Source organism: Telopea speciosissima, chromosome 4 (genome assembly GCF_018873765.1).
Source record: "Telopea speciosissima isolate NSW1024214 ecotype Mountain lineage chromosome 4, Tspe_v1, whole genome shotgun sequence".
In the NCBI taxonomy this organism is placed as follows: domain Eukaryota; kingdom Viridiplantae; phylum Streptophyta; class Magnoliopsida; order Proteales; family Proteaceae; genus Telopea; species Telopea speciosissima.
In genome coordinates, this window is record NC_057919.1 from 17,269,096 (window position 1) to 17,294,594 (window position 25,499).

The 25,499-nt window shown below is 37.3% G+C and overlaps 2 protein-coding genes across 6 annotated transcripts in view; both read left to right on the forward strand.

The window, feature by feature from the left end:
- The window catches only part of LOC122658366 (golgin candidate 6-like), a 36,773-nt gene extending 29,941 nt beyond the window's left edge, over window positions 1-6,832 (forward strand). For 2 of the 3 annotated variants that reach the window (XM_043853289.1, XM_043853290.1), the window contains exons 10-19: window positions 1,828-1,878; window positions 1,951-2,037; window positions 2,508-2,621; window positions 2,735-2,803; window positions 3,804-3,989; window positions 4,334-4,437; window positions 4,575-4,623; window positions 4,853-4,918; window positions 5,175-5,957; window positions 6,114-6,832. In XM_043853289.1, coding sequence (XP_043709224.1) covers window positions 1,828-1,878; window positions 1,951-2,037; window positions 2,508-2,621; window positions 2,735-2,803; window positions 3,804-3,989; window positions 4,334-4,437; window positions 4,575-4,623; window positions 4,853-4,918; window positions 5,175-5,957; window positions 6,114-6,659 — 2,055 coding nt within the window. In that variant the 3' untranslated portion in view covers window positions 6,660-6,832. The remainder of the gene's footprint in view (window positions 1-1,827; window positions 1,879-1,950; window positions 2,038-2,507; window positions 2,622-2,734; window positions 2,804-3,803; window positions 3,990-4,333; window positions 4,438-4,574; window positions 4,624-4,852; window positions 4,919-5,174; window positions 5,958-6,113) is intronic. The other variant, XM_043853291.1, reaches the window with a different exon arrangement.
- On the forward strand, window positions 3,755-24,340 carry LOC122658368 (LOB domain-containing protein 36-like). 3 transcript variants are annotated; one of them, XM_043853293.1, is made up of 4 exons: window positions 3,755-3,770; window positions 12,384-12,431; window positions 12,750-13,384; window positions 23,898-24,304. In XM_043853293.1, exons 3-4 carry the CDS (start codon window positions 12,764-12,766, stop codon window positions 24,246-24,248), a joined length of 972 nt encoding a protein of 323 aa, XP_043709228.1. In that variant the 5' UTR covers window positions 3,755-3,770; window positions 12,384-12,431; window positions 12,750-12,763; the 3' UTR covers window positions 24,249-24,304. The 3 variants fall into 3 exon arrangements, with proteins under 3 accessions (XP_043709228.1, XP_043709227.1, XP_043709229.1); XM_043853292.1 differs by lacking the exon at window positions 3,755-3,770 and having other exon boundaries at window positions 12,201-12,431; XM_043853294.1 differs by lacking the exons at window positions 3,755-3,770; window positions 12,384-12,431; window positions 12,750-13,384 and adding an exon at window positions 22,849-22,902 and having other exon boundaries at window positions 23,382-24,340.
- The last annotated feature ends 1,159 nt before the right edge of the window (window positions 24,341-25,499 follow it).

Below are 25,499 nucleotides of genomic sequence, written 5' to 3' on the forward strand. Positions count from 1 at the left end.
AGCAAAACCTAAAAAGATGGACTTCCAACTCCAGATCTCTCCATCAGATTTGTGACTCCATCTCCTTTGACATTAACAGCAGACTGTCATCTGTCCCTATTAATATTGTGGATACTTCTAGAAATGGACACATTGTAACTTCTTGGAACTTCACCCATTAAGGGTTGTTTTGTTTTCTTTGCGGAGCTCTTGCTCCTTCTTGTCCCCTTTTTCGGGATCTTCTCTTTTGGTAATATATATTTTTATTCATCCAAAAAAAAAAAAAAAGTTATAATCTTTCTGTACCTAACTAAGTGCAACTAAAGGTTTGTGTGGGTTTCAGATTCTTTTTACCGAGAGAGCTTCTTAGTCTAGACTGAGATTATCATGCATCCTGTACTTAATTATTAAAATACTGTGCATGGCCCTTGGAGTCTTATACCTATCAGTCTTGCAGTTGAAGATTGTATTTATTAGTAAAATGAATTTACCCTTGGCAAATGGAAGAAAGAAATTTCAGTCCTAAACAACCAATGAAGTAAATAGAAGATATGCTCTTGGTATTCAAGGTGAAGTATAGTGGTGGAAATTCATAAATTCCAGAAATCTCTTTTTTTGGCGTGAGCTGAAGGCAATGTCTTTGATAATGCAGCTTGATAAAAGTTTCATTATTTTTATGTGAGTGCAATCTCGATGCTATTTAATTTATTATTATAATTTGATTTGCCATTTCTTCTTTGTAGTCCTGCCAACAATGTTTGATATTGGACCGTGTCCCCTTTAATTGAATTGCCTGAATCAAGGTGGAGGAATGGAAGGAGAGACCAAACTAACGTTCATTCTTAAGAGAAAGATGTATCATCTCTCTTCTTTCTATATCTTTGTACCAAGGTTAAAAATTTTGGATTTCAGTGGGATTTTGACCCCTGCCTAAACCGAAATGTTTCACTAAAATTTGGTCCAATTCAGTGAAAATACAAAAATGGCCATTTTGGTGCCAAAAAGTTGGGTTTTGCCCTGACACTTCAGGGAGTACCTATTTATGCATGATTGCACATGTCTGAATCATTAGATTGAAAAAAAAAAACCGAAGTTGTAGTTGGACTTCAGACCTAGGTTGCCAGTGTATAGTGTAGCCTATTGTATCCTTTCCCTTATATAACCTATTCTACACATAATTTAGTTCTAAACACACAACATTCAATAAAAAAACCTATTGAAATATGCATTAGGAATGAAGAACCATAAATTTGGAAAGCATTCTACAATGAACAAAGTGTGAAACCATTTAACATTGCACATAACACAATTGGTCATACTATGCCTGAAGAAACACTTGAAGTCCAGCACAGCAGTCCTATAAGTGGGCATCTAAGTGGGCATCGTCAACATATGCAAGGGAACCCAACCTAGGTACAAAAAGTTTCCCCCCTTCAGCCATCAAGCCTTGATCTAGCAGCTACTTGAAGGATTTTGGCTATAAATCAGGGATTCCAGGTGTTTCCAGATCTCAAGGGTGAAATGGATGAAATACTCAAAATTTGGGTTATATGTAAGAGGTTTGTATCGTTTTGACTGAAAGTTCAAGTCTTGTAAATTCGCATATCTTTTCGGTTTAGTTTTTGTCAAAACCTAAACACTTCAGTTGAAATTTCGAACCATGACTACTTTATACTACCACAGCTATGATCCTTTTTATCTTTTTGAGTGCACAATCTGATTCCTTATGTTATTTGTTCTGATCATTCTTTTTTTTCCATGGACATTGAGTCTTCTAACCTGTTGAATTAATAATTTCAGAAAACTATGAACTTGATACCAGCAGTACTAATGTTTTTGTTTATACAGGACTGTCTTGAATTGTTGAACAATCTCATTCGTAACAATGGGTCTAATCAGGTTTGTGATTTTTGTTATTGTCAATTCATGTTTTTCCATTGTGCAAGTGATCATGCTTTTTATTTGGCTCAGATATTACTGAGGGAAACTATTGGTTTTGAACCTTTAATATCAATTTTGAGGCTCCGTGGCAGTGCATACAATTTTACCCAACAAAAGGTAGGAAAGTAAATTCAATAATTTCGGATTTATCTGTTTGTTTTAATTAAGGTAAAATCTTGTTGTAACCAAGGTTGGTGAAAGAAAAAAAAGTCGTAACCTTACTTTTTTGCCCTTTTAGGATGACATACTTTTTTTTTCAATGAGGGTTAATCCTTTCATTTCACATGCCTACTCGAATAATGTGCAACTTTTAATAATGACACAATGACAAGTCACTTCTAAATTATTTTGAAAACCCTTTTTACCCCTCCTTTATATAACTTTTGGGAATGAGACAAGGGGAATTCAAAAGAAGGTTACTACTTTCTCACTTCACCATTTTGATGACAGCAAGATGCATCCTTTAATTAGTTTTATCTTCTTAGATTTAGTATTTCTTGGGATGCTGAGACTATGTTCTTGCATGGGCTTTTCTTGTGTTTGGTTTTCCTTATTTAATTGCATGGAAAAACATATGATGCCGGTAGGCTGTAAATCTGCTTAGTGCATTAGAATCCATTGAGTTGCTGCTGATGGGAGGTCGGGAGGCTGAACCCGGAAAAGGTGCTGACTGGTTGACTAACCAAACGGTCTTGTGTCAGGTTTGTATTAAAAAAAATTTAACTATTTCAAGTTGTACCTTTCAAATCTCCTTTTTTGAACTTGTGGACCTGATAATATCTCGTTCATTATTATTAACTTGAATCAATTGTAGAAGGTCTTGGACTATCTTCTAATGTTGGGAGTTGAGAGCCAATGGGCTGCAGTTGCTGTGCGCTGTGCGGTAAGTGAACATTTCTTTGAGGATCCATATATATACGTATATATATAGCGTAAGTTGGGGTTTCCTTAAAGTACATAGTTTCAAGTTGATTTATAGATCTCCTTTACTACTGTTGTACCCTAGCAAAATAAACAAAATCTTAAATCCTTCAAGAAAGGGCAGGGTATCTGCATGTCGCTCTCATGTAATGGCATCTCCCATGCCAAGCCAATGGGTGCACAATCACAATTCATATACGGGGGGCCCCACATGGTCAGTGAGGGGACAGAGTGAGAGCGATGTACGCACCATGGCATGTAAATAAGTAAATAACCACAGCAAGAAGAAAATCCGCATCACTATGCTCTTTCACAACAAGAAAATCCAAGATGCGTTTTGACTAAGTTGGCCTATTGGGTGCTTTTTACCATTTACTCCTTATCATCTGTTCTCACCTTTTTTAATGTTGGTCCATAATGATGAACTGGAACCCGCATAAGTGGTTGCAAGTGAACTATAGATTATTACCTGTAAGAAGCAAAACTTCCCCAAGTAGGTTTACTGTTTGGAGAATACTGTATATCATTTCTTTATATATTGCACTTAATATAGTCAGAAGACTTCATGAACACTAAAGTAATAGAATAATAATATACCGTGGCTTCAATTTTCCACTTTTCAGTCCTGCTAAGAAAAAGCTGTTTTTTGTTTTCGTTTCTTCTATTTTTGTCTTTTCTCATTGCCCCCTCTCCCTTTCTCTCCTTTACTTACAAAAATAATATTTTTATTATTCCCTTGGGAGAATAACTACAAATTTTAGGTAAAATGTGAACATCGCTATGCTTAGAAACGTCTAAAATGACCTTATTTCACGACCTACCTTGTGGCAGTACATGGGCAGGACCATGTGATAGAGGATCTTACCATGTTCAAGTCTCAAGTATATAAATAGATTTATATGATCACTTTAAAATATGGAGATGTTCATGTGATGAGTTTTAAATATTAAGAACTATTTCAGGCACTACGATGTATTGGTGATTTGGTTGCTAGAAATCCTCAAAATCTTGACACCCTTGCAAGTAAATTACTTGGAGATGAACCAGATGTTGAACCGGCCCTGAATTCAATCCTGCGGATTCTTTTGCGTACTTCCAGCTTACAAGAGTTCATAGCAGCTGACTACATTTTCAAGTGCTTTTGTGAGGTTTGTCTCTTACAGTGAACTCAAACCTTGTAGTACTTCCAGTTTACAAGAATATGAAGATTTTAATTTCTCCTGCATTTAGCTTGCTGTAGTTTCCTGTGGCAGCATATACAATCTTGCTAAAACACTTGGATGACTGTGTTGGAATATCCCTTACAGATTGAACTCTACTCAAGAATATAGAGAACCTAGTGTCATGAAAGAGGGAATTTCAGATACGAGATTAGAAGCTATATATAGACCGTGAAACTTATACACTCATTTCTAATTTTCATGGTCTTGAGGTGCTTTTTCTTGTTATGTTGTGCCTTATGTTTTAATGCTTTCCACTTTGTTTAATTCAGACAAATGCAGATGGGCAAGCAATGTTAGCATCCACGATGATTCCTCAACCACAATCAATGACTCATGCTCCTCTTGAGGAAGATGTTAAGATGTCATTTGGAAGGTTTCTTAGCATCTCAACAATCTTGGTTAATTAAGTTTGTTACTGTAGCTGAAGCTCCTACTCTTCGTCCTTTACCGTCTAAAAATGGCACGACTTTGATGATTATCTTTCCTGAACTGTTTGATTTTCTGTGGCAGCATGCTATTACGTGGTCTTACTTTGACTGAGACTGATGGAGATCTTGAGGTAACACAACTATCAGTGAACCTAGAACAATTATTTACCGCCCCAAAATAAAACCTAATTTATCAGGCAAAAAAGAACAGTTGAACTTGGAGATTTTGTCCATTGATTGGATTATGCCCTTTGTATTCTCCTAAAACTACTGCCGTCGCTTGACACAATTATTAATCAGGATAGAACATAGGTTGTTATTGCTACTCTGAAAATTATGCAGCTAATGTTTGGAGTGCAGACTTGTTGCAGAGCTGCTAGTGTTCTTACTCACATACTGAAGGATAATATCCAGTGCAAGGAACGGGTAATTCTCTCTCTCTCTCCCCAAAAAAAGAAACATGTTTTATTCGTCCTTCTTTTCTGTCCCATTTTAGATACGACAAACATATACTTAATGGAATCATTGTCATAGAAAGCTATTGAGCATTTCAGAGATTCCGAGCTCATTGCAATCCATTTCTTAAAGGTTTCAGGAAATCTCCTACTCTGAAACTAGGATTGAATGGGTAGATGGCAGCTTCTTATTATACTTTGTCTAATTTTCTGCTTCAACAATTCAGGTCTTGCAAATTGAAATTGAAGCACCAATGTCATCCATAGGTTCCCCAGAGTCACTCATGCACCTCATAGTAAAGTATTTGGTTCTTGCCGCCTCCTTGAGAAAGAAGGAAAATGACCACAAAAACAAAAAATCAACTTCAGTTGGGGACTCGTATATCCAACCCATTATCTTGCAACTGCTAGTCACTTGGCTTGCAGATTGCCCAGAAGCAGTTCGTTCCTTTCTAGATTCAAGGCCTCACCTCACATTTCTGCTTGAACTGGTGTCAAGCCCATCCGCTAGTGTGTGTGTAAGGGGTTTAGCAGCTGTTCTTTTAGGTGAATGTGTTATCTACAACAAATTTGGTGACAGTGGCAAGGATTCTTCTATGGTGGTAGATGCCATCAGCCAGAATATAGGGCTGACCTCATACTTTCTAAAGTTTGATGAGATGCAGAAAAGTTTCCTTTTTGCATCGGTAAAGCCAGTCCAACAGCATAAGTCACTGACTAGATCTAATGCTGCTAGTATGGTGGAGAATAAAGAAACTGATGAGATTGATGGGACCAGTCAGAAGCAGGATGAGCATCCAATTCTCATATCACTCTTTGATGCTGAATTTGTCAATTTTGTTAAGAGGCTGGAGACACATATTAGAGACAGCATTGTGAAAATTTACAGTCACCCAAAGAACAGTGTAGTGGTGGTGCCAGCAGAGTTGGAACAGAAGAGTGGGGAGAGCGATGGGGACTATATAAAACGGCTGAAGTCATTTGTAGAAAAGCAGTGTATTGAGATGCAGGTACTTATTGTAACTTGTCTTTGCTTTTCTTTCCTCATAGCAAGTTCAGCTCCATTATGCATGACTGGTATTGTAGTACACATTTTACCTTTTTTTCTCCATTATGTCTGCATGTGCATATCCCTACTTCTGAATTGTTCCGACATGGTCTTTTAGGATCTTCTTGGTCGGAATGCAACTCTGGCCGAGGAGTTGATGGAAGCTGGTGGAGGTGTTGCTTCCGGATCTGATCAGAGGGCTTCAAGTGGAGGCAGGGAGAGGGTCCAGACTGAGACCCTCCGCAGAGATCTTCAGGAAGCAAAGCAATGGGTTGAGATGCTCAAGTCAGAAAAAGCTAAGATTGAGGCTGATGCGTCCATGTATTGCAACCTAGCTAGCAAGCTGGAAGCTGATCTGAAGAGCCTTTCTGATGCGTACAACAGTATTGAACAGGCTAACTTTAGGTTGGAATCGGAGGTAGATACATTGAGGAAAGGAGAACCATACCCAGACGTTGAGGCCCTAAAGGCTCAGGCAAGGGAAGAAGCCCAGAAGGAGAGTGAGGCAGAATTGAGTGATCTGCTAGTTTGCCTTGGACAGGAACAGAGCAAGGTGGAGAAGCTAACACTAAGGTTGGAGGAGTTGGGGGAGGATGTCGACTCACTCCTAGATGGTATTGGAGATGACACTGGGGTACCAGATGATGGAGAAGAAGCGGACTGATCAGACCTGTATTTGCTTGCCTGTTTCAAACTTGTAAGTTCAATTGTATGGATTGCTAGTGTCAACGATATACCTTTATTTATAGTGAATCATTCATATTATTCCATTGGTTGTATAAAGCTACTGGAGAAGTATGAATGGGTAAAATTATTCCATGGGTTTCTTGTCTTGGAGATAGATACTCCTTCTGTATGGGTAATGGAGGAACGATAACAGTAAAGCTGAAGGCTTCGCAATTGAAGCATTTTCGGTTCCAAATAGCTTGCAGTGGAGTGGGTGTGTTACTGTTCATGTACAATTTCATCTGATTGGAAATTTTTTTTTCCAATAGTTAAAATTATCCATTCAAGGTGTTTCCCAATGCTAACTGTGCCATGTCAGCTGTCTGCTATGTGGAGTTCAATTAGTTGATTGGATCCATTCTAGAAATCAGCAGCATAAGATGGGCTATCATGTAATGTCTTAATCTTTCTGTCATCCTGATGTTGTGCCAACTCTGCCCTCATAACGGTGTTTGTTGTTGATAGGTATAATAGTAGAATTTTTTTTTCTTTCCGATATTAGCAGTGTCAACACAAGTGGATTCATTGGTTTTTTTTATTTATTATTTTATCAAGTTCTTGCTAACATTGTTCATTTCTTTCCTTTGGTTTATATGTTTAGAGTAATTTGAATATCGGCTTGCACACCATGATTTACTAAACAATGAATTGATTGATGTACGTACCGGATCCTACTAAGGAATCTTCTGATTTCTTTTTTGGTTTTGGGTGGCGGCATATCTATGATGGTTTTTATGTTGGTGGAGTCTACTTCTAATCCTCAGTGGCTGGCTATGAACCCTCGGAGTTTTCCCATGATGACATAATGAAATGACAGTACCCTCTTGTTTTTGGGAATTTTTGCTAGGGTGGACCCTCTAGCTCTCGCCATGACTGGAGGAGGAGAGCAAGATCCACTTTTTTTGTCCTCTTAGTATAATACATTTTTTTTAATAAGAGTAAATCTTGTCATTTCACTTGTGAAAATTATGTACTCTTGTGTAAGATGATAATAAGTTTTGATAATGATATTATGATAATTCATTTTCAAATTATTGACTTAAAGAACTTTTCCAATAAGACAAGGGGCAATCAAAAGAAGATTACAAGTTATAAATATATCTATAGAGATGTCATTTAGCAGTCTTTTATATAAATTATAATTTTAAAATTTAGTAAAATTTCTAATTATAATGACTGGAAATAATTAATAAATAACATTCTATTTAATATGAATACCATACTCTTACTTTAAATCTCGTGTACTAAAATAACATATTTTTGTATTTAATAACAATAACATTAAACAATACCATTCAATTTTGACCTCTACTTAACAAAGTAAATGATAAAAATCATTTTTTATCATTTTTTTCTAATATTTACTATACAATTGTTTTGCTCTTCCACAATACATTTATAAATGTATGAGGGGGATTAATAGATGTCAAATTTTACCTTCTACCAAATTAATATGTAACGATTTTCTTTTATTCTTAATTTCCTTCAAAAAAGGCATGGTCATCACATATACGTTCCATGATATGTAGGGATCATTATATGCTCCATTTCTCTACCCGATCCATTTTCCCAAGTTCCTCTAATAGAGGGGCGGAAATGATCACCCTACCCATTGCCCGGGTGGAGTCCACTCCCCCTATTAGAGGGACTTGGGGAAATGGATCTGGAAGGAAATGGAGCAGATCTACCATCTGTTTAGTTATCAAGAAATTAATGATAAGTATACATTGATTCTTAGTAGATTCTAGATTCCAATTATGAAGCTTTTCTGAAGAATATATTATTGAAAAATGACTGCATGCCAATAGTGTGGAGATTCTTTTACTCAATCCTTTACATAACTTACACTCTCTCTCCTCAAAACAAGGGGGCAAAGGTGTCTTTTCATATGTGGAGGAGAGAGATAGACTCATGGGAGTGCTGGCATAGGCCACACTCCCGGACAAAGAACGTTCTCCCTTAAACAAAATAAAAAACTAAAACCTAAAATCTTAAAGTTCAAACGCCGGTGAGAAAATCCCCAAACTTGAAACTCGAAGACTCTCATTCTAGCACTCTGGTTCTCTGATTCTCTAACCAACCTCGAAGACTAGTTCTAGTTCAAATCCATCAAATTCAGGTATCTTTCATCTCTCTCTCTCTCTTTCTGTTTGTGTTGATACGATTTATATAGATCTGCAATTCTTCACAAACTAGGATTTTTTATTTTTATTATTTGTGTTAGTTGTTTTCGATTTGTGGTGCAGGGGAATGCCTTTCTTTTTCTTTTTCTTCAAGGTATTTTCTTTTGCTTTGCTGCTTGTGACCTTATTATTTTCTCGATTCTCTGCTTAGGGTTTATGTTAGTCTAGAATTTGAATTCATCAAAACTGAAATACTTGGAAGAGTCACTGAATTTTATTTCTTTTGGGAGCTGAATTTTTTTTTTGGAGGGTGGGGGGGTGATTGAATTTGTCCCCCTTTTTCGTCTTCCCTAAATCAAACTCTATGGATAGTTGTTCTCGTTTTTTCTGTATTTTATGGCATGGACTATATTTTGTGGATTTCATGGGTCATGTGATGGATGCTATATATATATTTTCTTGTTTGATGAGATAATTTCAATAACGATATTTTAATTTGTTAAATTGTTGCCTATTATTATTTATTATTTTTTTTTACTGATACATGCTATTATTTGCTATGTTAGATTGTGGTTGATGTATTGCCTATCAACATTTGTTTTGATAGACATGGTTAAACTTAATTAATATTATATGTAGAGATACAAAAGAATGAGAAATATTTCAAATTGGAAAGCCATATTGGTTTTAAGGGTTCTTGAAGGCATGAGATATTAGAATTTAGTTGCAAAAAATTCAGTTTGCTCCTTGATTTTTACTAGGATAAACCTTTATTTTTGTTCCCATACTTTTACATAGCAACCGTATTAAACACGTACCATATCATTATCGTACACGTTTTATTGTACCAGATTTTTGAAAACATACTATTACCATATAGGCCGATTCATTGCCGTACATATCTATTTGTGTATTATTGTCGTACCTGAACTTACTTAACTACGATGGTAACCAAAGTCTTTCACGTTTTTTTGAAGAAAATTATAATAAATGAATTAGCAACTTTTCATCTCTAAAAAACTGGTTCTTGGATAGTTGGATGCGAGTTTTGGGACTATTTAGTAAAAGGACAATTCTTTAATTAATCCCCTAGAATCGATAAAAAAAAAAAACAAAAAAAAACATCCCTTTTAACACTCTTAGTGGACCCTATTAATGAATTTTATTTTCATGCATCAATTGGTATTACGTGGGAGTCGGTTAACCTTTTGGGATTGGTGTGTGGTTTGTGTGATTACACTTTCATCAGAAAAAAATATATAAAATTGGGGGAAGTTTTCATACACGGCGGTGTAAGCATGCACGGTCTTGTCCCCTGTCACAAACAGTTGGAAAAGTCATAAACCCCCACCCATTAATTAATGTGTTGAAACTCCCACAACTCCCACCCTCTCACACAACTCCCACCCTCTCACATACACGACTTACACAGCCATGTATGAAAATTTTCCCCAAAAAGAATTTAACCCTTGCCTACAAATTACAAGTGAAAGTTTTCCTCCATCGTGAGTGAATGAAAGGGTGTCATTATTATTCTGTTTATATGGAATCAATAATGCCCTTCCCAGTGTTCACGATACATACGGATTATCTAGGGATTATCAATTCACCGTGGGTGAAATGATTTTGCGTCCTAAATTATTTACTAGGGGTGAAAGAGGGTCGGGTTTTTTAAAACCCTAACCCAACCTTGAGTCTTCTTAGCTCAACCCAAGCCCAACCTGACCCTAGGCCGGGCTGATATATCTTAGCCCAAGCCCAACCCTGTCGGGCTCAACCCAACTCAATCCGGCCTTGATTGACCCTGATCGAGCCGGTCTGGGCCAGGTTGGCCCTAATTGACCCTAATTTTTGCTAGGGACTAGTTGGCTTTGACTTGCCCTGCTTCTTTGCCATTTACATCGTCGTATGCATTAAAAAAATGAGACACATGTGATTGGGTATTAGTTTGTTTCATACTGAATTGACTATTAGAACTTTCTTGGGTTAAAAAACTTAGCCCAATCTTAAAGTTGTAAATATTTTCGTTCAATAGTTAAATTAGTTTTTTTTTTTTGGGTAAACCAATAGATAATCAGATACTAAAAAAATAGCAAAATGTAAACAATAAATTGTAAAGCATAATCTAACACAACGTCGGGCCGGGCTGGGATTAGCCCGAGGTATCAACCATGGCCTAGCCCGACCCTGACCCAGGGCCTAAAAATTTCAATCCTAACCTGCCCTCAAGCCTGAAAAATCCAGCCCATGCCCTGTTCGGGCTCAGGGCGGGCTCGGGCCAACAAGGCCAAACTTACACCCCTAACTGTTAGGGTATATTATACCCTAATAGTTTTCCTTTCGAGTAGGCTTGTAAATGGATCGGATTCAACTTGGATACAAATCTGTGATCGGATCCGGATATTCCCTGGCTAAATACGAATACCTCTAAATGGATTCAGATGCGAATCGAATTCGAATTTTCGACCATCCGTTTACATCTCAGCCTTATGTAAGCCGGACCTTCCTCCCCCTAGCGGATACAATTCACTCTTAATCCATATCTCTTTTGATCATGATTCTCTTTTCCTCATAATCTAGAACCTATTGAATCTTAAAAAACCCTCAAAATCATTATTTACTTAATTTTTTATTATTAAAATTCAGATTTTTTTCCGGACAGATTTTTATCGGAGTATTCCGGATATCTCTAAACGAATACAAATGCTCCAAAACAGATCGAATTCAGATTTTCATTTATCCATTTACAGTACTAGTTTTGCACCCCAAAAAAAAAATTTACAACCCTAATTTCGAGTGAACCATTAAGGCCCAAGGGCTACAATAACTCACGCCGTCCGGCAATATGGAATTAGGGGTATTTCCGTCATGATATCTTCAAAAACAGGGACACATCAGGCACACTGTGAAGCAAATAAATGCTTGTAAGCTGCAATCAGAAAACCTAAATGCAATCATACGAAGATAATAATTACGATCGAACGGTCAGTGTTAATATCTGCAAATCTGAACGGTAGACAATCCATGTTGCTACATGCTTACGGGACTCAATATGACTCATCTGCAATTCTGCTCCCCCAGATATAAAAAGAGGTTCTGTTCTACTCTCGATGGATCGTTAACCCCTCGCTGTTCTATTTCGTCTTCCCCACCATTTTTAATTAATATTCTTCACTGTTATTTGTTTTTTCTTTTCTTTCTTTTCTTTACCGCATCGTTTAGATTTTTTTTTCTTCACATTTTCTTCTCTTTGGAAATCCTGAAACTCATTCCGGAAAATTCTAGAGAATCCGATCGAAGAAGAGGTTTCAGGAGAAGAAAAAGAAAGAGGAGACGACGAAGACGATCTTATTAATGTTATATGAAGTTTTCGGTATTGATCGATCTGTAGCTTCTTCTTTCTATCTCGTGAATGGTTCTTATTTGGTGTTTTTTTGGCTCGTCTGGACTTCCTTCTAGGGTTCAGTCTTTTTTTTTTTTTTTTTTGTTTTTCTTACAGATTTACGTTGATTCTGCAGTAGAAATGTTAATAGAGTAAGAAAGAAGCTTCAAAGTCTGATCTGAAGTTTCACCGAATCAAGGTTTAAAAGGTCAAGATCCATCTCCTCCTCCTCCCTACTCTTTTATTAATTTTTCCCTTTGTCTTCTTTTGCTTTTTTTATTGTTAATGGCCTTATGATCTCTGAAATCTAAAAACCAAAGATTCGAAATCTTTTAGATTATAGATAAAGAAGATCTTAACCAATTCGAGTCGAAGATTGCAATGACTCGATCTAAATGGAATTGATTTCTCAATTCGTCCTATTTTATTTCTATTAATTGTTCCTTAAAAAGGATTCAAATCCATAAAGAAACCTCTCTCTCTTGTTGCGAAATCTTATGTGTTTGAATTCTACAAATGTTACAGAAGCGAAGAGAAATGGCGTCGTCGTCCAATTCTCCGTGCGCAGCGTGCAAGTTTCTTCGGCGAAAGTGTACACAAGAATGCGTGTTTGCTCCATATTTCCCACCGGACCAACCAACAAAGTTTGCTAACGTGCACAAGGTATTCGGCGCAAGCAACGTTGCCAAGATCCTCAATGACCTACCCCCGGCGCATAGAGAAGACGCAGTGAACTCACTGGCCTACGAGGCAGAGGCGAGGCTTCGAGATCCTGTGTATGGCTGTGTGGGTCTAATCTCACTCCTACAACAAAAGCTGAAGCATGTCCATTCTGATTTGACCAATGCCAAGAAAGAACTCGTGAACTACATAGGCCCATCAGCGATGCTTCCTCTCAGCCATCAACAACATCCTCAACATCAGCTCATGTACCAACAACACCCATACCAGAACCCTTCTTCCAACATGGTTCCCTATGGAATGCCCCAGGTAGAGATGAATATGTCGCCACAAGCCCAAGCACAGGCCCAGCTATTATTGCGGGAGCAACAACAGCAACAGCAGATGATGGAAGCACAGCATTTAGCCGCAGTTGTAGCTGCTAGAGAGCAACAGGAGATGATGAGGAGCTACGCAGAGCAGCAGCAGCAACAGCAGGTTCACCAGCAGCAGCAGGAGCTTGACAGGTTCAATGGTGGCTTTGATGGGACTACCGGGATAACTGAGGGAGATGGTGTTGAATTTAATCAGTTGAGTGCGGCGATAACTTCTTCCTTGGCTTTAGACAATCCCTTTCATGTCCAACAACCTCAGCAAGAGCATCCGCATCAGCAACAAGAGCATCCACATCAGCAACAACAACAACAACAACAACAACAACAACAACATCCACAGCCGCAGTCGAGAGATCTGAACGATGAGGTTAAGAGCCTTCATCTGTCTTCTTAATTCTCGTCTTTCTCTTGTTTCTTGTTGTTTGCCTGCCATTTCTTTTCCTTTCCTTTGATCTCGGTACGGTCCTCTCGCTCGTATACGGTTTTACACGTGCAAACAAACCTCAAAATAATAGAACGTTGCAGGTAGTCTTGCAGGATATAATTTTTATAATATTATTATATTAGAAAATGAAAATTTTCTGAATAACATTGGTCCTAGTTTCTCCCATTTTTTTTTTTATTATTTTAAAAAACATGTAACGAACACCTTGCCTTTCTTGAAGAAGAAAACCGTGACTGGTTTTTCGATCTTTGAATTTATTTTAAATTAATAAAATGGCTATATGCTTCATTTTTTTCTTCTAAATAATTTATGTATAGAGAAAAAGATATAAAAAGAAATATACAGAAACGAAGAAACTAGGGGAGGGGAGGATTTTGCAGTAGAGTGATTTTGGTCGTATGTTCCCATGTACCCACACCCATGCCAGAGCCCTTCTTCCAGCATGGAACATCACAGAATGTCCCGGGTTGGAATGCGTATATCGTCAGAAGCGCAAGCACAGGACCAGCTATTAATGCAGGAGCAACAACAGCAGCAGTAGATGCTGGAGGCACAGCATCTAATCGCAGTTGTAGCTGCTAGAGAGCAACATGAGATGATGAGTAGCTACGGGCAGCAAGAGCAGGAGCTTGACAGGTTCATTAGTGGTTTTGATGGGGCTGCTGGGGGAGGAGATGATGGTGAATTTAATCAGTTACGCACATCGTTGCCTTCTCAACAACCGCATCAAGAGCATCCGCATCCGCAACAGCAACACCGGCCATTGCAGATAGATCTGAATGATGAGGTTAAGAGCGTTCATGTGTTTTCTTAATTCTGATCTTCCTCTGATTTTTTGCTCTTTTCCTGCTATTTCTTTTTCCTTTGAACTCTCCCTCGCTCTCTCCAATACGGTTTTTACACGTGAAAAAACGTGCGTGCAACCAAACCCTGAAATAATAGAACGTTGCATGCATGTGTTCTTCATTTCAATGAATGAATGAATGATCAGAATACCCATGGATGTAGTAGTGTTGCAGGTCAGGATATGATTTTTTATATTATTATATGATAGTAAATAATTTTTAAAATTTTCTGCCCGGAATATCATTCGTCCTAGTTTCTCCCATTTTCATTTTAAAAACATATAACGAAACACCTCACTTTAAAAGGGAGGGTTCCAATGCTCACACAGCTGGTTTCATTCTCTGGATCTTCCAATTCAACGTTTTCTACATGATCTATATCTTGTTGACTTTATTTCACATTGACTAGCTTCTTTATTATGGCATTTGCATTTTGGAATCATTTAGAGAGTAACAAAATCTGCTTGGAATTTCTGGTTACAGGATGATCAATGGATTGAATTTTTATAATCAATCAAAGACAAACAAAAGGAATGAAAGAAAGGAAGAAAGAAAGAAAAGAGAAAAGAGTTCGACGCGTCTGAAAAGAGGTTGAAGAGTTTTTGAGTATTTAGAGAGAGAGAGAGAGAGAGACGCATTAACAAAAGAGATACAAAGGCCATGGCGTCAAACTCTATCTCTGGTTATGGTTTTTCCTAATCAATTTTTTATCTTTCTCTTCTCTCCGTTCTCTCTTCTACTTGGATTCATTTATGAGAATGTGGATTGGAAATTGGTCCTTCCTTCTCTTTTTGTTTTAATCTGGAGGGGAGCAATGGAGCATGAATAGATGAATTAGGGACGAGATACTGAAAATTAATAAAGTGGTGGGTTTTCCCATCCCCATCCTCCAAGAGATTAACTGGAAAGAGCTTTCCCTTCCAATTAAGACTTTCTCAACACGGATTCCCACATGCCCGATAACACATAAGACATAAAATTTGGAGGAAGGGAAAAAATGTTTTTTTTTTTTTTAACAAAAATAAGCACATATAGTTTATATAGGCACTAGGGGAACTGGACTGGACAGGGAATTGCAGGGGATAAAGATCCGTATTTGTATTTTTGTTCTTTCATTTTCTCCATTTATTCTTCTACTCTTTGTTGGACCAGTGTAGGGATTTAGGTTCTAGTCTTTGTGTCCAGTCCATACTCCATAGTAAAGTTGAGTAATAATATGCTTATTTGTGGCTGTTAAGGATTTGGGCAGCGATGGAAAAGCTCTAATTTGTAATGAAGATGAAGAAACTGCGGGTACTGCCTTTCAGATCCTTGACGACGTTTTTTTATGTAAAAATTATGATTTGTGTAATTACCAGAAGATGAAGACGGGAGATAAATGAGAAGGAAGAAGATGAGTGTTTTTTTTACAAAAAACAACAACCATAACCTTATCCCAACAAAATAGGGTCGGCTACATGGATCCGAAGGGGCCATTACTCTAAAAAAAATAAAAGCAGTAGATGGAAGTAAAAAGGTAAAATGGGGTTAAAGGAATAAATAATAAAAAAGTAAATAAATTAAATTAATAAAGAAAAAGGTCTAACGAGTAGTCAAAGCCGCATCCCAGGAACATCCCCTTACGGGGGGTCGGCTGCACGGGTCCTTACCCTCCAAACAACTCTATATGCGGTCATACTATGATCGAGCCTTACCATCTGCATATCCTTTCTTACCACTTTTCCAATAGTCATTTTAGGCTTGCCCCTACCTCTTTTAGTTCCTTCAAATTGAATCCGGTCACTCTTTCTTACTGGTGCATCCATGGGTCTCCTTTGTACATGACTAAACCACCTCAAGCGGCTCTCACGAAGCATGTCCTGGATTGGTGCAACTCCCAATTCGGATATAATACAAACATTCCTTACTCTATCTCTCCTGCCGCACATCCTCCTCAACATCCTCATCTCCGCTACACTCATCTTATCTATATTATTCTTCTTAACTGCCCAACATTCCACTCCATAAAATGAATGCTTTTTTGTCCTAATTAAAATGTCATTTTTTTCCTCCTCCAATTGCCTCTTAAATACCAATTTTAATCTTTTCCATTCAGGATTTAAATCCTCTGCGGCCTAGGGTTGAGGCCGCAGCTATTGTGCTGCACTCACTCAACTCACAGGTTGCCACATGGAATTAATTAGATAACTAAACCTGGGACATATAACTCCCAAGTTATAACAATATGAAAATGAAATGAAATTTCAATAATTTATAAAAGAATTTCTTGCCTCAATCGTATATGCATGATAGTTGCTTGTGTATCTTTGAATATTCTTTTTTTTTGGTAGAAAGAGAAGAAATACTATTATGATAACTTGTAATACACTAGGGTGTGGAAGTAACCATTCCCACAATCCAAGGACCAGAAATAGGCTAAACAGTCGTACAGGTCAACGACAAGGCCCTCCTCATCAGGGAGTCAACAATGCTATTTTGCTCCCCTGGAACATAACAGAAAACACAAGCCCTGAAAGAAGATAGCTACAAAATATCTTCCAAAATAGGCTTGACTACCATTGGAGATCCACCACACCCATGCAAGAGATAGTTGATGATATCCTTGTTATCAGATTCCACCATTATAGCACTAATTAAACCCATCAAACTAGCTCCAATAGTGCTGATCGGATAGACCATGCTTTCCCAACCATTATATCATCAAGCAACACAGGTTGAGAAACTGCAAGCAAAGGGTGGTTGTGTGAATTTCTAATAACATAGCCAAGACTACTCTTCCCATCAGAAGCTAGAAGGCTTGCATCACAACTAACATGAACATAATCAGAGGTAGAGTCATCCCATTTATGCATATTTGGTACATTTACATCCATCGGATGATGAGTTACCATGGAGGGATAGAATTCTAGAATTCCTCAAATGCTTTTGCAGCTATCCGAATAATCTCCACATGACCCCTTGTCACACGCCCAAAAACATTATCACACCACGCCAACCCGGTGTGATAATACTATGTTTTTTGCGGTAGAAGGATGATATGACAATCTTGACCGTATGGATCTTGACCATATGAATGTTTAAGAAATGGTCTGTATATATTGACCAATTATTAAATTTTAGACTTAGCTCAACCAAATATTGCATTGTATAAAAAGGGAAAATGTTCACTAGGGGGTGCAGGCCACGTACAGACACAGTGGGGAACAAAATGATTGCCCTGCACCACCAAGATGACAAAGCGCGCTCTCATTGGCTGCTGCATGCGTGGCCCCTACGCTCCCCCAATTCCCTTGAATTTTCAACCGTCCATTCCTATTCAAATAAGTTCAAATTTTTTTCATTGGATTTCAAAACCTTGTTTTGCCGACTTGAACACTCTATTGTGACCGAATCTTGACATGTGAGCAAGGAACCTAGGGTGCACTTGTTTACAGAAATTCAACTCTATCAAATCTCCCATGTGGTAGGTATTTTGTGCCAGTCTAGAAACCCTCTACTCTTACTTGACTGAAAAAAACTTCACCCTAAGAAAAAAAAAATCCAAATTGATTAGTGATAGGAAATCAATTTTAGAAATGCTAATTCCACGCAACTATGGAGAAAAATGTGGATACACCCCCAAAAAAAAAAATAAAAAAATCTTCATGTGGGAAATATTAAAAAGGGGGAAAATATGATATAGAAATAATCAACTACATGGACCTTATTAAAGTGGGATCTAGTGTGAAAGTGGACTTGTCTGAGGCCTTAATTTCCAAATTTATTTGTATTATAAGAATTTAGAAATGGTCAATGTGGACCACATTTTGTAAAAAAGAATTTTATTTTTTTAAAGGAAAAACCCTCTACTTGGTGGTGTTTTTTACACCCTCTCATGGGGCACCTTGAAATGACGTCTTTGCCCATTGGGTAGATACCCAAGCATGCTTATCCATTGGTTCAGGTGCTTGTGTAGAGTCCATGGGACCAAGTAGAGATCTCTTGCCCTTTTTCTTTATATATCTCATATGACATTATAGAATGTGTGAGAGATTCATGCATAATTATAAATAAGCATTGTGGACATGGTTAGCAAGCCCTATTATTAATCGAATATCTAATTTATACTAAATTCCTACTAATGTGGGGTCTATTCTGTATTTATTTTTTATTAACCATCTAAACATTCACCAAGTTAGACTTGCCAAATGACCATATATTTATATAGAGATTCTTTTGAACATGTGCTTTACAAAATATAAAATATTTTAAAAAATAGATAAAAGGTTTTCTTTGTTGATAATCTTTAAATATAAAAAGGAATATTTTATTATATAATGAATAATAATCAAATGTGCATTTACAACCTATTAACAAGATTCTTAACCAAAAAAAAAAAAAAGAGACCCTAATAACAATATTAAAATTTTATTTAAAAACTAATAATATGGTATAAGGATTATAATAAAGAATAAATTAACACGTACAATAATTATTAATCTCAATATATTTGTGTAATTAAAAAAGACAAGGTAGCGTTGTGTGAGAAAATTGATTTATACTCGAGGGAATATTCTCTTGAGAGAGAAGGAAACAAGGATAGATCACTTAGATTAGGGTCTAGGACCCACATTGAAAACATATGACTCCATTTGAATCGGTCAGACTAAAAGATTGGATTCGGGTCAGGTTACAGACTAGGCAAGGTTAAATTGATCTTCTTATTTATTTTTTATTTTTCTTTAATAATAAATATTTTTAAAATACAACACATCATGCCATAATTTATATAAATAAGACATAAAAGTAATGTATAAAAGGGAATTAAATAAAAGATTATCTGAATGGCACCTCTATAGATGTGTTTGGAACATATAACCGTATTTTGATTGTCATTTATCTTATTCCTTAAGTTTTTTGAATGAAAATAAAAAAGGATTTTCAAAATAATGTCATTGTTTTGCACATTTTTCAAGTATATACATAAAATGACAAGATTTTGCCCTCAATAGAAAAAAAAAAATCTGTTATACCAAGAAGACAATAGGGGAAAAAATTATTATTTTACACCTTAAAGGGTGTTAATAAGACATCTCATTAAGTAAAAAGGAAAACAAGAACTTATCTCTATGCATGCGTTATAAAATAAAGATTAGTATACATAGTCATATAAAATTAATTAAAATAAATCATAATTAAAGAGTAAATTACTTGTACATCCATGCGCTATTTCCTCATCCACTGCTTCTTTTCTCGAGCTGTTTGCTTCATCATTGTGAGCAATTTTATGATGGCAACACTTCTCATCGATCAGATTGTGACTGTTCGGAACTGGGAGAGTGCTCTACAGGACCTACATTAGGATTGTATAAAGCTATTGGAGAAGTATGAATGAGTAAAATTATTCCATGGGTTTCTTGTCTTGGAGATAGATACTCATTAATCTGTATGGTAATGGAGGAATGATAATAGTAGATCAGCTGGTTTTTAAAACCCAACTAGACAAGAATCCCTGATGTGCTGGTTTTTTGCAGCTACCACATGCTAAAAGACTACTGGTGCAGTGTAAACTATAAAGCTGAAGGCTTCGTAATTGAAGCATTTTCGGTTTCAAATAGCTTGCAATGGAGTGGTTGTGTTGCTGTTCATTTACAATTTCATTTGATTGGAATTTTTTTTTGACATGTGACAAATTTTAACGATTGGACACATTTTAAAATTTCCCCATGTGTCCAATCGTTAAAATTATCTATACAAGGTGGTTGCCAATGCTAACTGTGCCATATCAACTGTATGCTATGTGACATCTGTATTTAAAACTTGTAAACTTTTTTTGATTGTCCCTTTTTGATGCCCTAAGGCCTAAGGGTTTTCAAAATAATTTGAAATTGATTTATCTTTATATTATCAACAGTTGTGATCGATTGTCTTACACATTTTTCGGATATATATGTGAAATGACAGAATTTACTCTTGTTAAAAATATGTATTATACTAAAAGGATAAAATCGTCAATTTTGATCTAAACTTACTTTTTTGTCTTTATAATAATATAGATTTTAATAAGAGTAAATCCTGTCATTTCACATGTGAGCTTGAAAAATGTGTAAGATTATAATAAGTTTTGATAATGATATTATGATAATTCACTTTCAAATTATTGACTTACAAAATTTTTTCCGATAAGACAAGGAGCAATCAATAGAAGATTACAAGTTCTAAATATACCTATAGAGATGTCATTTCAAACATTAGTTTTGTAATAGAAAAACATATAAATATAAACATAAAATTGTCTTTAAACTATAGTACTGTAAAATCTTAATTTATTCTATCAAATCTCAACACATTTCTAATTTAAAAACTTTAGTAAAATCTCTAATTAAAATGACTACGAATAATTAATAAATAACATTCTATGAAATATGAATACTTTTACTCTATATTTCATGTACTAAAATAACATATTTTTGTATTTAATAACAATAACATCAAAACACAGTACCATTCAATTTTGACCTCCACTCAACAAGGTAAACAATAAAGACTCTTTTAATCATTTTTTTTTATATTTACTAAACAATTGTTTTGGAGGGTGGGCCTTGGTGCGACGGTAAAAGTTGCTCCATTATGATCAAGTGGTCACTGGTTCGATTCTGGAAACAGCCTCTCTGCTAAAGCAAGGTTAAGGTTACGTACATTATGATTCTCCCTAGACCCCACAATGGCGGGAGCCTTGTGCACTTGGTATGCCCTTTGGAAATCTATTCATTAGAGCGAGCAAAGCGCATGGAATCCGAGTTACAAAGATCGACAAGCAATAGAGTGGATATAGGCCAAGATGTCAAGCACTGCACGCTATTGACACAACCTTCCTAGTCAAGGTATCAGCCACAGAGTTGAGTGGAATAATTATCACCTCCAATTCGCAATTCGCGGGCACCTCTAATTCCTTTAATAGGGGAGAGTGGATCCCAATTGGAGGAATTGAAGGGGGCAGCGAATTGGAGGGGATACGGATTTTACTAACGCTCTCTCTTTCCAACAATTTTTTTTCTCTTTTCTAACCTTGTGGGCCAGCCTTAAGGGTGCTAATTCGGGATCAAAATCTAAAACTGTCCTTGAACTAAGACACTAAAATCTAGAACCGCCTTATCCCAATTATTAAATGTGATGGGTCAGGAAGTTGAATTTGAGATTGATTATTAAATGGGACGGGACCATTCTGGGACAGGTTTTGTAACAGAAAGACCGTTAGAGAACTGGCTAGAATTGGAACTGCAAATGTTGTAACATGAACAACGGTGGATGACCACGTCATACGGATATGCATTGTCATCCAAACTCCTCTTCAGGTTGTGCCCATTAATTATCACCAAAACTCTATCACTTGAGGTTGTTTGTTATCACATGTGTCACAAGCTCCTTCCTTATTGTAAAGACTTGATCCTATTCGTTTTGTTCATGAGAGTTCAACAATTACTCTTTCTTCTACTCTTAGTTTTTTATTTTTAGATATCTGATTTCATGTATCACAGTATATAAAATAATATATATAAACCAATAAAAAATCTAAAAAAAGAATCACATTATCTTAACTTATAATAACATTATAAAAATAAGAAAACAAAATAAGATAATTTAATTAGATAGACTCGTACATACCGTTCGGCAATATGGAAGGAGGGGTATTTCCGTCACGATGTCTGTAAAACATAGGGACAAACTAGGCACACTGTGAAGCAAATAAATGCTTGTAAGTTGTAATCAGAAAACCAAAATACGATCATACGAAGATAATAATTACGATCGAACGGTCTGTGTTAATAGCCGCAAATCTGAACGGCAGACAATGTTGCAACATACTTACGGGACTGAATAGGATACTCATCCGCTGATCTAGAAAGAGTTTCTGTTCTACTCTCGATCGTTAACCCCTCGCTGCTCTATTTGGTCTTTCTGTTCACATTGTTTGTCTTCTCTTCGGGAATCCTGAAACTCATTCCGGAAAATTCTATAGAATCTGATCGAGAGCGTTCTTTCGCTCAGAGAAGAGGTTTCAGGAGAAGAAAAAGGAGGAGGAGACGACGCACGATCTTAGAATCTTCAATCGGAGAGAGCAAGCAAGCAAATATTAATGTTATATGAAGTTTTCGGTATTGTTCGATCTGTAGTTTCATCTTTCTATCTCGTAAATGATTCTTATTTAGTGTTTTTTTGGCTCGTCTGGAGTTCGGTCTTTTTTTTTCTTTTGGTTTATCTTACAGATTTACGTTGATTAGGTTGATTAGAGTGAGCAAGAAGCTTCAAAGTCTGATCTGAAGTTTCACCAACGGAATCAAAGGTTTAAAGGTGAGAGATCCATCGCCTCCTCCTCGCTACTTTTTTTTTTTTTTTAATCTTCTTTTGCTTCTTTTTATTCTTAATGGACTTATGATCTCCAAAGTCTGAAGCAAAAGATTCGAAATCTTTTAGATTATAGATAAAGAAGATCTCAACCAATTCGATACGAAGATTGCAATGACTCGGTCTAAACGCAATTGATTTTTCAATTCTTTCTATTTTATTTCTATTAATTGATCCTTGAAGAGGATTTGAATCCAGAAAGATTTTCGGAGAGAGAAGAAAAGATCAGAGGTTCGATTTTATCTTGTTCTCGATCAGCTTTTCTACTTTATACTCTATGCACGGGAAAGGAACCTCTCTCTCTCTCTCTCTCTTTGAGAAGCCAACAAAATCATTTTAGCGATATTTATTTATCTAAATTTTTCTGATAATTTGTCTGTCTTGTTGCAAAATCTTATGGGGTTTGAATTCTAAAAATATTACAGAAGCGAAGAGAAATGGCGTCCTCGTCCAATTCTCCGTGTGCAGCGTGCAAGTTTCTTCGGCGGAAGTGTACACAAGAATGCGTGTTTGCTCCATATTTCCCTCCAGACCAACCAATTAAGTTTGCGAATGTGCACAAGGTATTCGGCGCAAGCAACGTTGCCAAGATCCTCAACGACCTACCCCCGACGAATAGGGAAGACACAGTGAAATCCCTGGCCTACGAGGCAGAGGCGAGGCTTCGCGATCCTGTGTACGGCTGTGTGGGTCTAATCTCACTCCTACAACACCAGCTGAAGCATATCCAGTCTGATGTGACCAACGCCAAGAAAGAACTCGCTAATTACATAGGTCCATCAGCGATGCTCCCTGTCAGCCATCAACAGTCGCTCATGTATCCACAACACTCATTTCAGAGTCAGAACCCCTCTTCCAGCATGGTACCCTACGGAATGCCCTCGGTGGAGATGAATATGTCGCCACAAGAGCAAGCACAGGCCCAGCTATTATTGCGGGAGCAACAACAGCAACAACAGATGATGGAGGCACAACATCTAGCCGCATTAGTAGCTGCTAGAGAGCAACATGAGATGATGAGGAACTACGCACAGCAACAGCAGGTTCAGCAGCAGCAGGCGCTTGACAGGTTCAATAGTGGCTTTGATGGGACTACCAGGGTAACTGAGGGAGATGGTGTTGAATTTAATCAGTTGAGCACGGCGGCGATAACTTCTTCCTCCTTGGCTTTGGTTCCATTAGACAATCCCTTCCATGTCCAGCAACCGCAGCAAGAGCATCCACATCATTATCCACACCCGCAGCAGAGAGATCTGAACGATGAGGTTAACAGCCTTCATCTGTCTTCTTAATTCTGGTCTTCCTCTTTGCCTGCCATGGCTTTTCCTTTGATCTCGGCTTGCTTGCTCGTATTCTTTTTTACTCGTGGAAAACGTGCGTGCAAACAAACATTGAAATAATAGAACGGTGCATGTTTGTGTGAGTAATTTCAATGAATGACCAAGAATACCCATGGATGTAGTCTTGCAGGTACCATGGATATAATAACTGAATTTTTTTCTGAATAACATTGGTCCTATGTAACGAACACCTTGCTTGAGCCTTGAGGAAGAAAACTGTGAATGGCTTTTGGTCTTTGAATTTATTTTAAAATGGCTATAGGCTTCTTCTTTTTTCTTCTAATAATTTCCAGGGAGGAGGTAGTTTTCTGTCCGCGCTACACTCCCATGTGTCTATCTTTCTCCTCCTTAAAATAAAGGGACAGAGGTGTCTTTTCACATAGAGTGGAGAGAGACAGATTACGGATCCGACTCCTCTACTTCCACCTGCCTGGTACTATCGTGCGCCCCCACACACAAGCACGGTAGAGAGTACCACCTTACCCCCACTTGGGCAAGGCGTTCGGGCAAGGGTAAGGCAGTACATTCTGCCTTGCTTGTGTGTGGGGCACACATGGCTGTCGGGGCAGGGGGAAGTAGAAGAATGAAACAGATAGACTTATGGGACAGAGTTCGTTTTCCCTAATTTCCATATAGAGCAAGTGATGTAGAAATATACAGAAATGAAGAAGCTAGGGGAGGATTTTGTAATACAGTGATTTTGGTGGTATGTTCTTCCCAGGAGCAGGAGCAGGAGCTTGACAGGTTCATTATTGGTTTTGGTGGGACTATCGGGGCTGCTCGGGGAGGAGATAGTGAATTGACTGACCCTACGGTGCCCATTGCTCCTGTTCTCCATCTTAACATTAACGGGGTTAGAAGCAGGAGCAATGGGCACCGTAGAGTCAGTCCCACTGACCATACACCCAACACTCCGAACCTGTACAGTAAAAACGTAACTGAAACCTGCAGAAAAAACCTTCGCTCTTACTTCGCACAGTTAATTGGTGTGGCTTAGTGTGGTTCTCTTACACCCAACCAAGGTTCTCTTTTATTGCCTGATTGGCTGTTAATGATGCCCTTTCGACACGTGACAAGCTTAGACAATGGGGTTTGGCTGTTGATTCCTCATGTGTTTTGTGTAGTGGTGGAGTGGAGAACATTGAACATTTGTTTTTTCAATGTAACTTCTCGACTGCTGTTTGGGAGAAAGTCTTGAGGTTG

Coding starts and splice junctions, on each gene's coding strand:
- LOC122658368 (XM_043853293.1), top strand. CDS start 12,764: ATGGCGTCGTCGTCCAATTCTCCGTGCGCAGCGTGCAAGTTTCTTCGG. Junction 13,385..23,897: donor AGCAGCAGCAGCAACAGCAG/GTTCACCAGCAG, acceptor TTATTGCGGGAG/CAACAACAGCAACAACAGAT.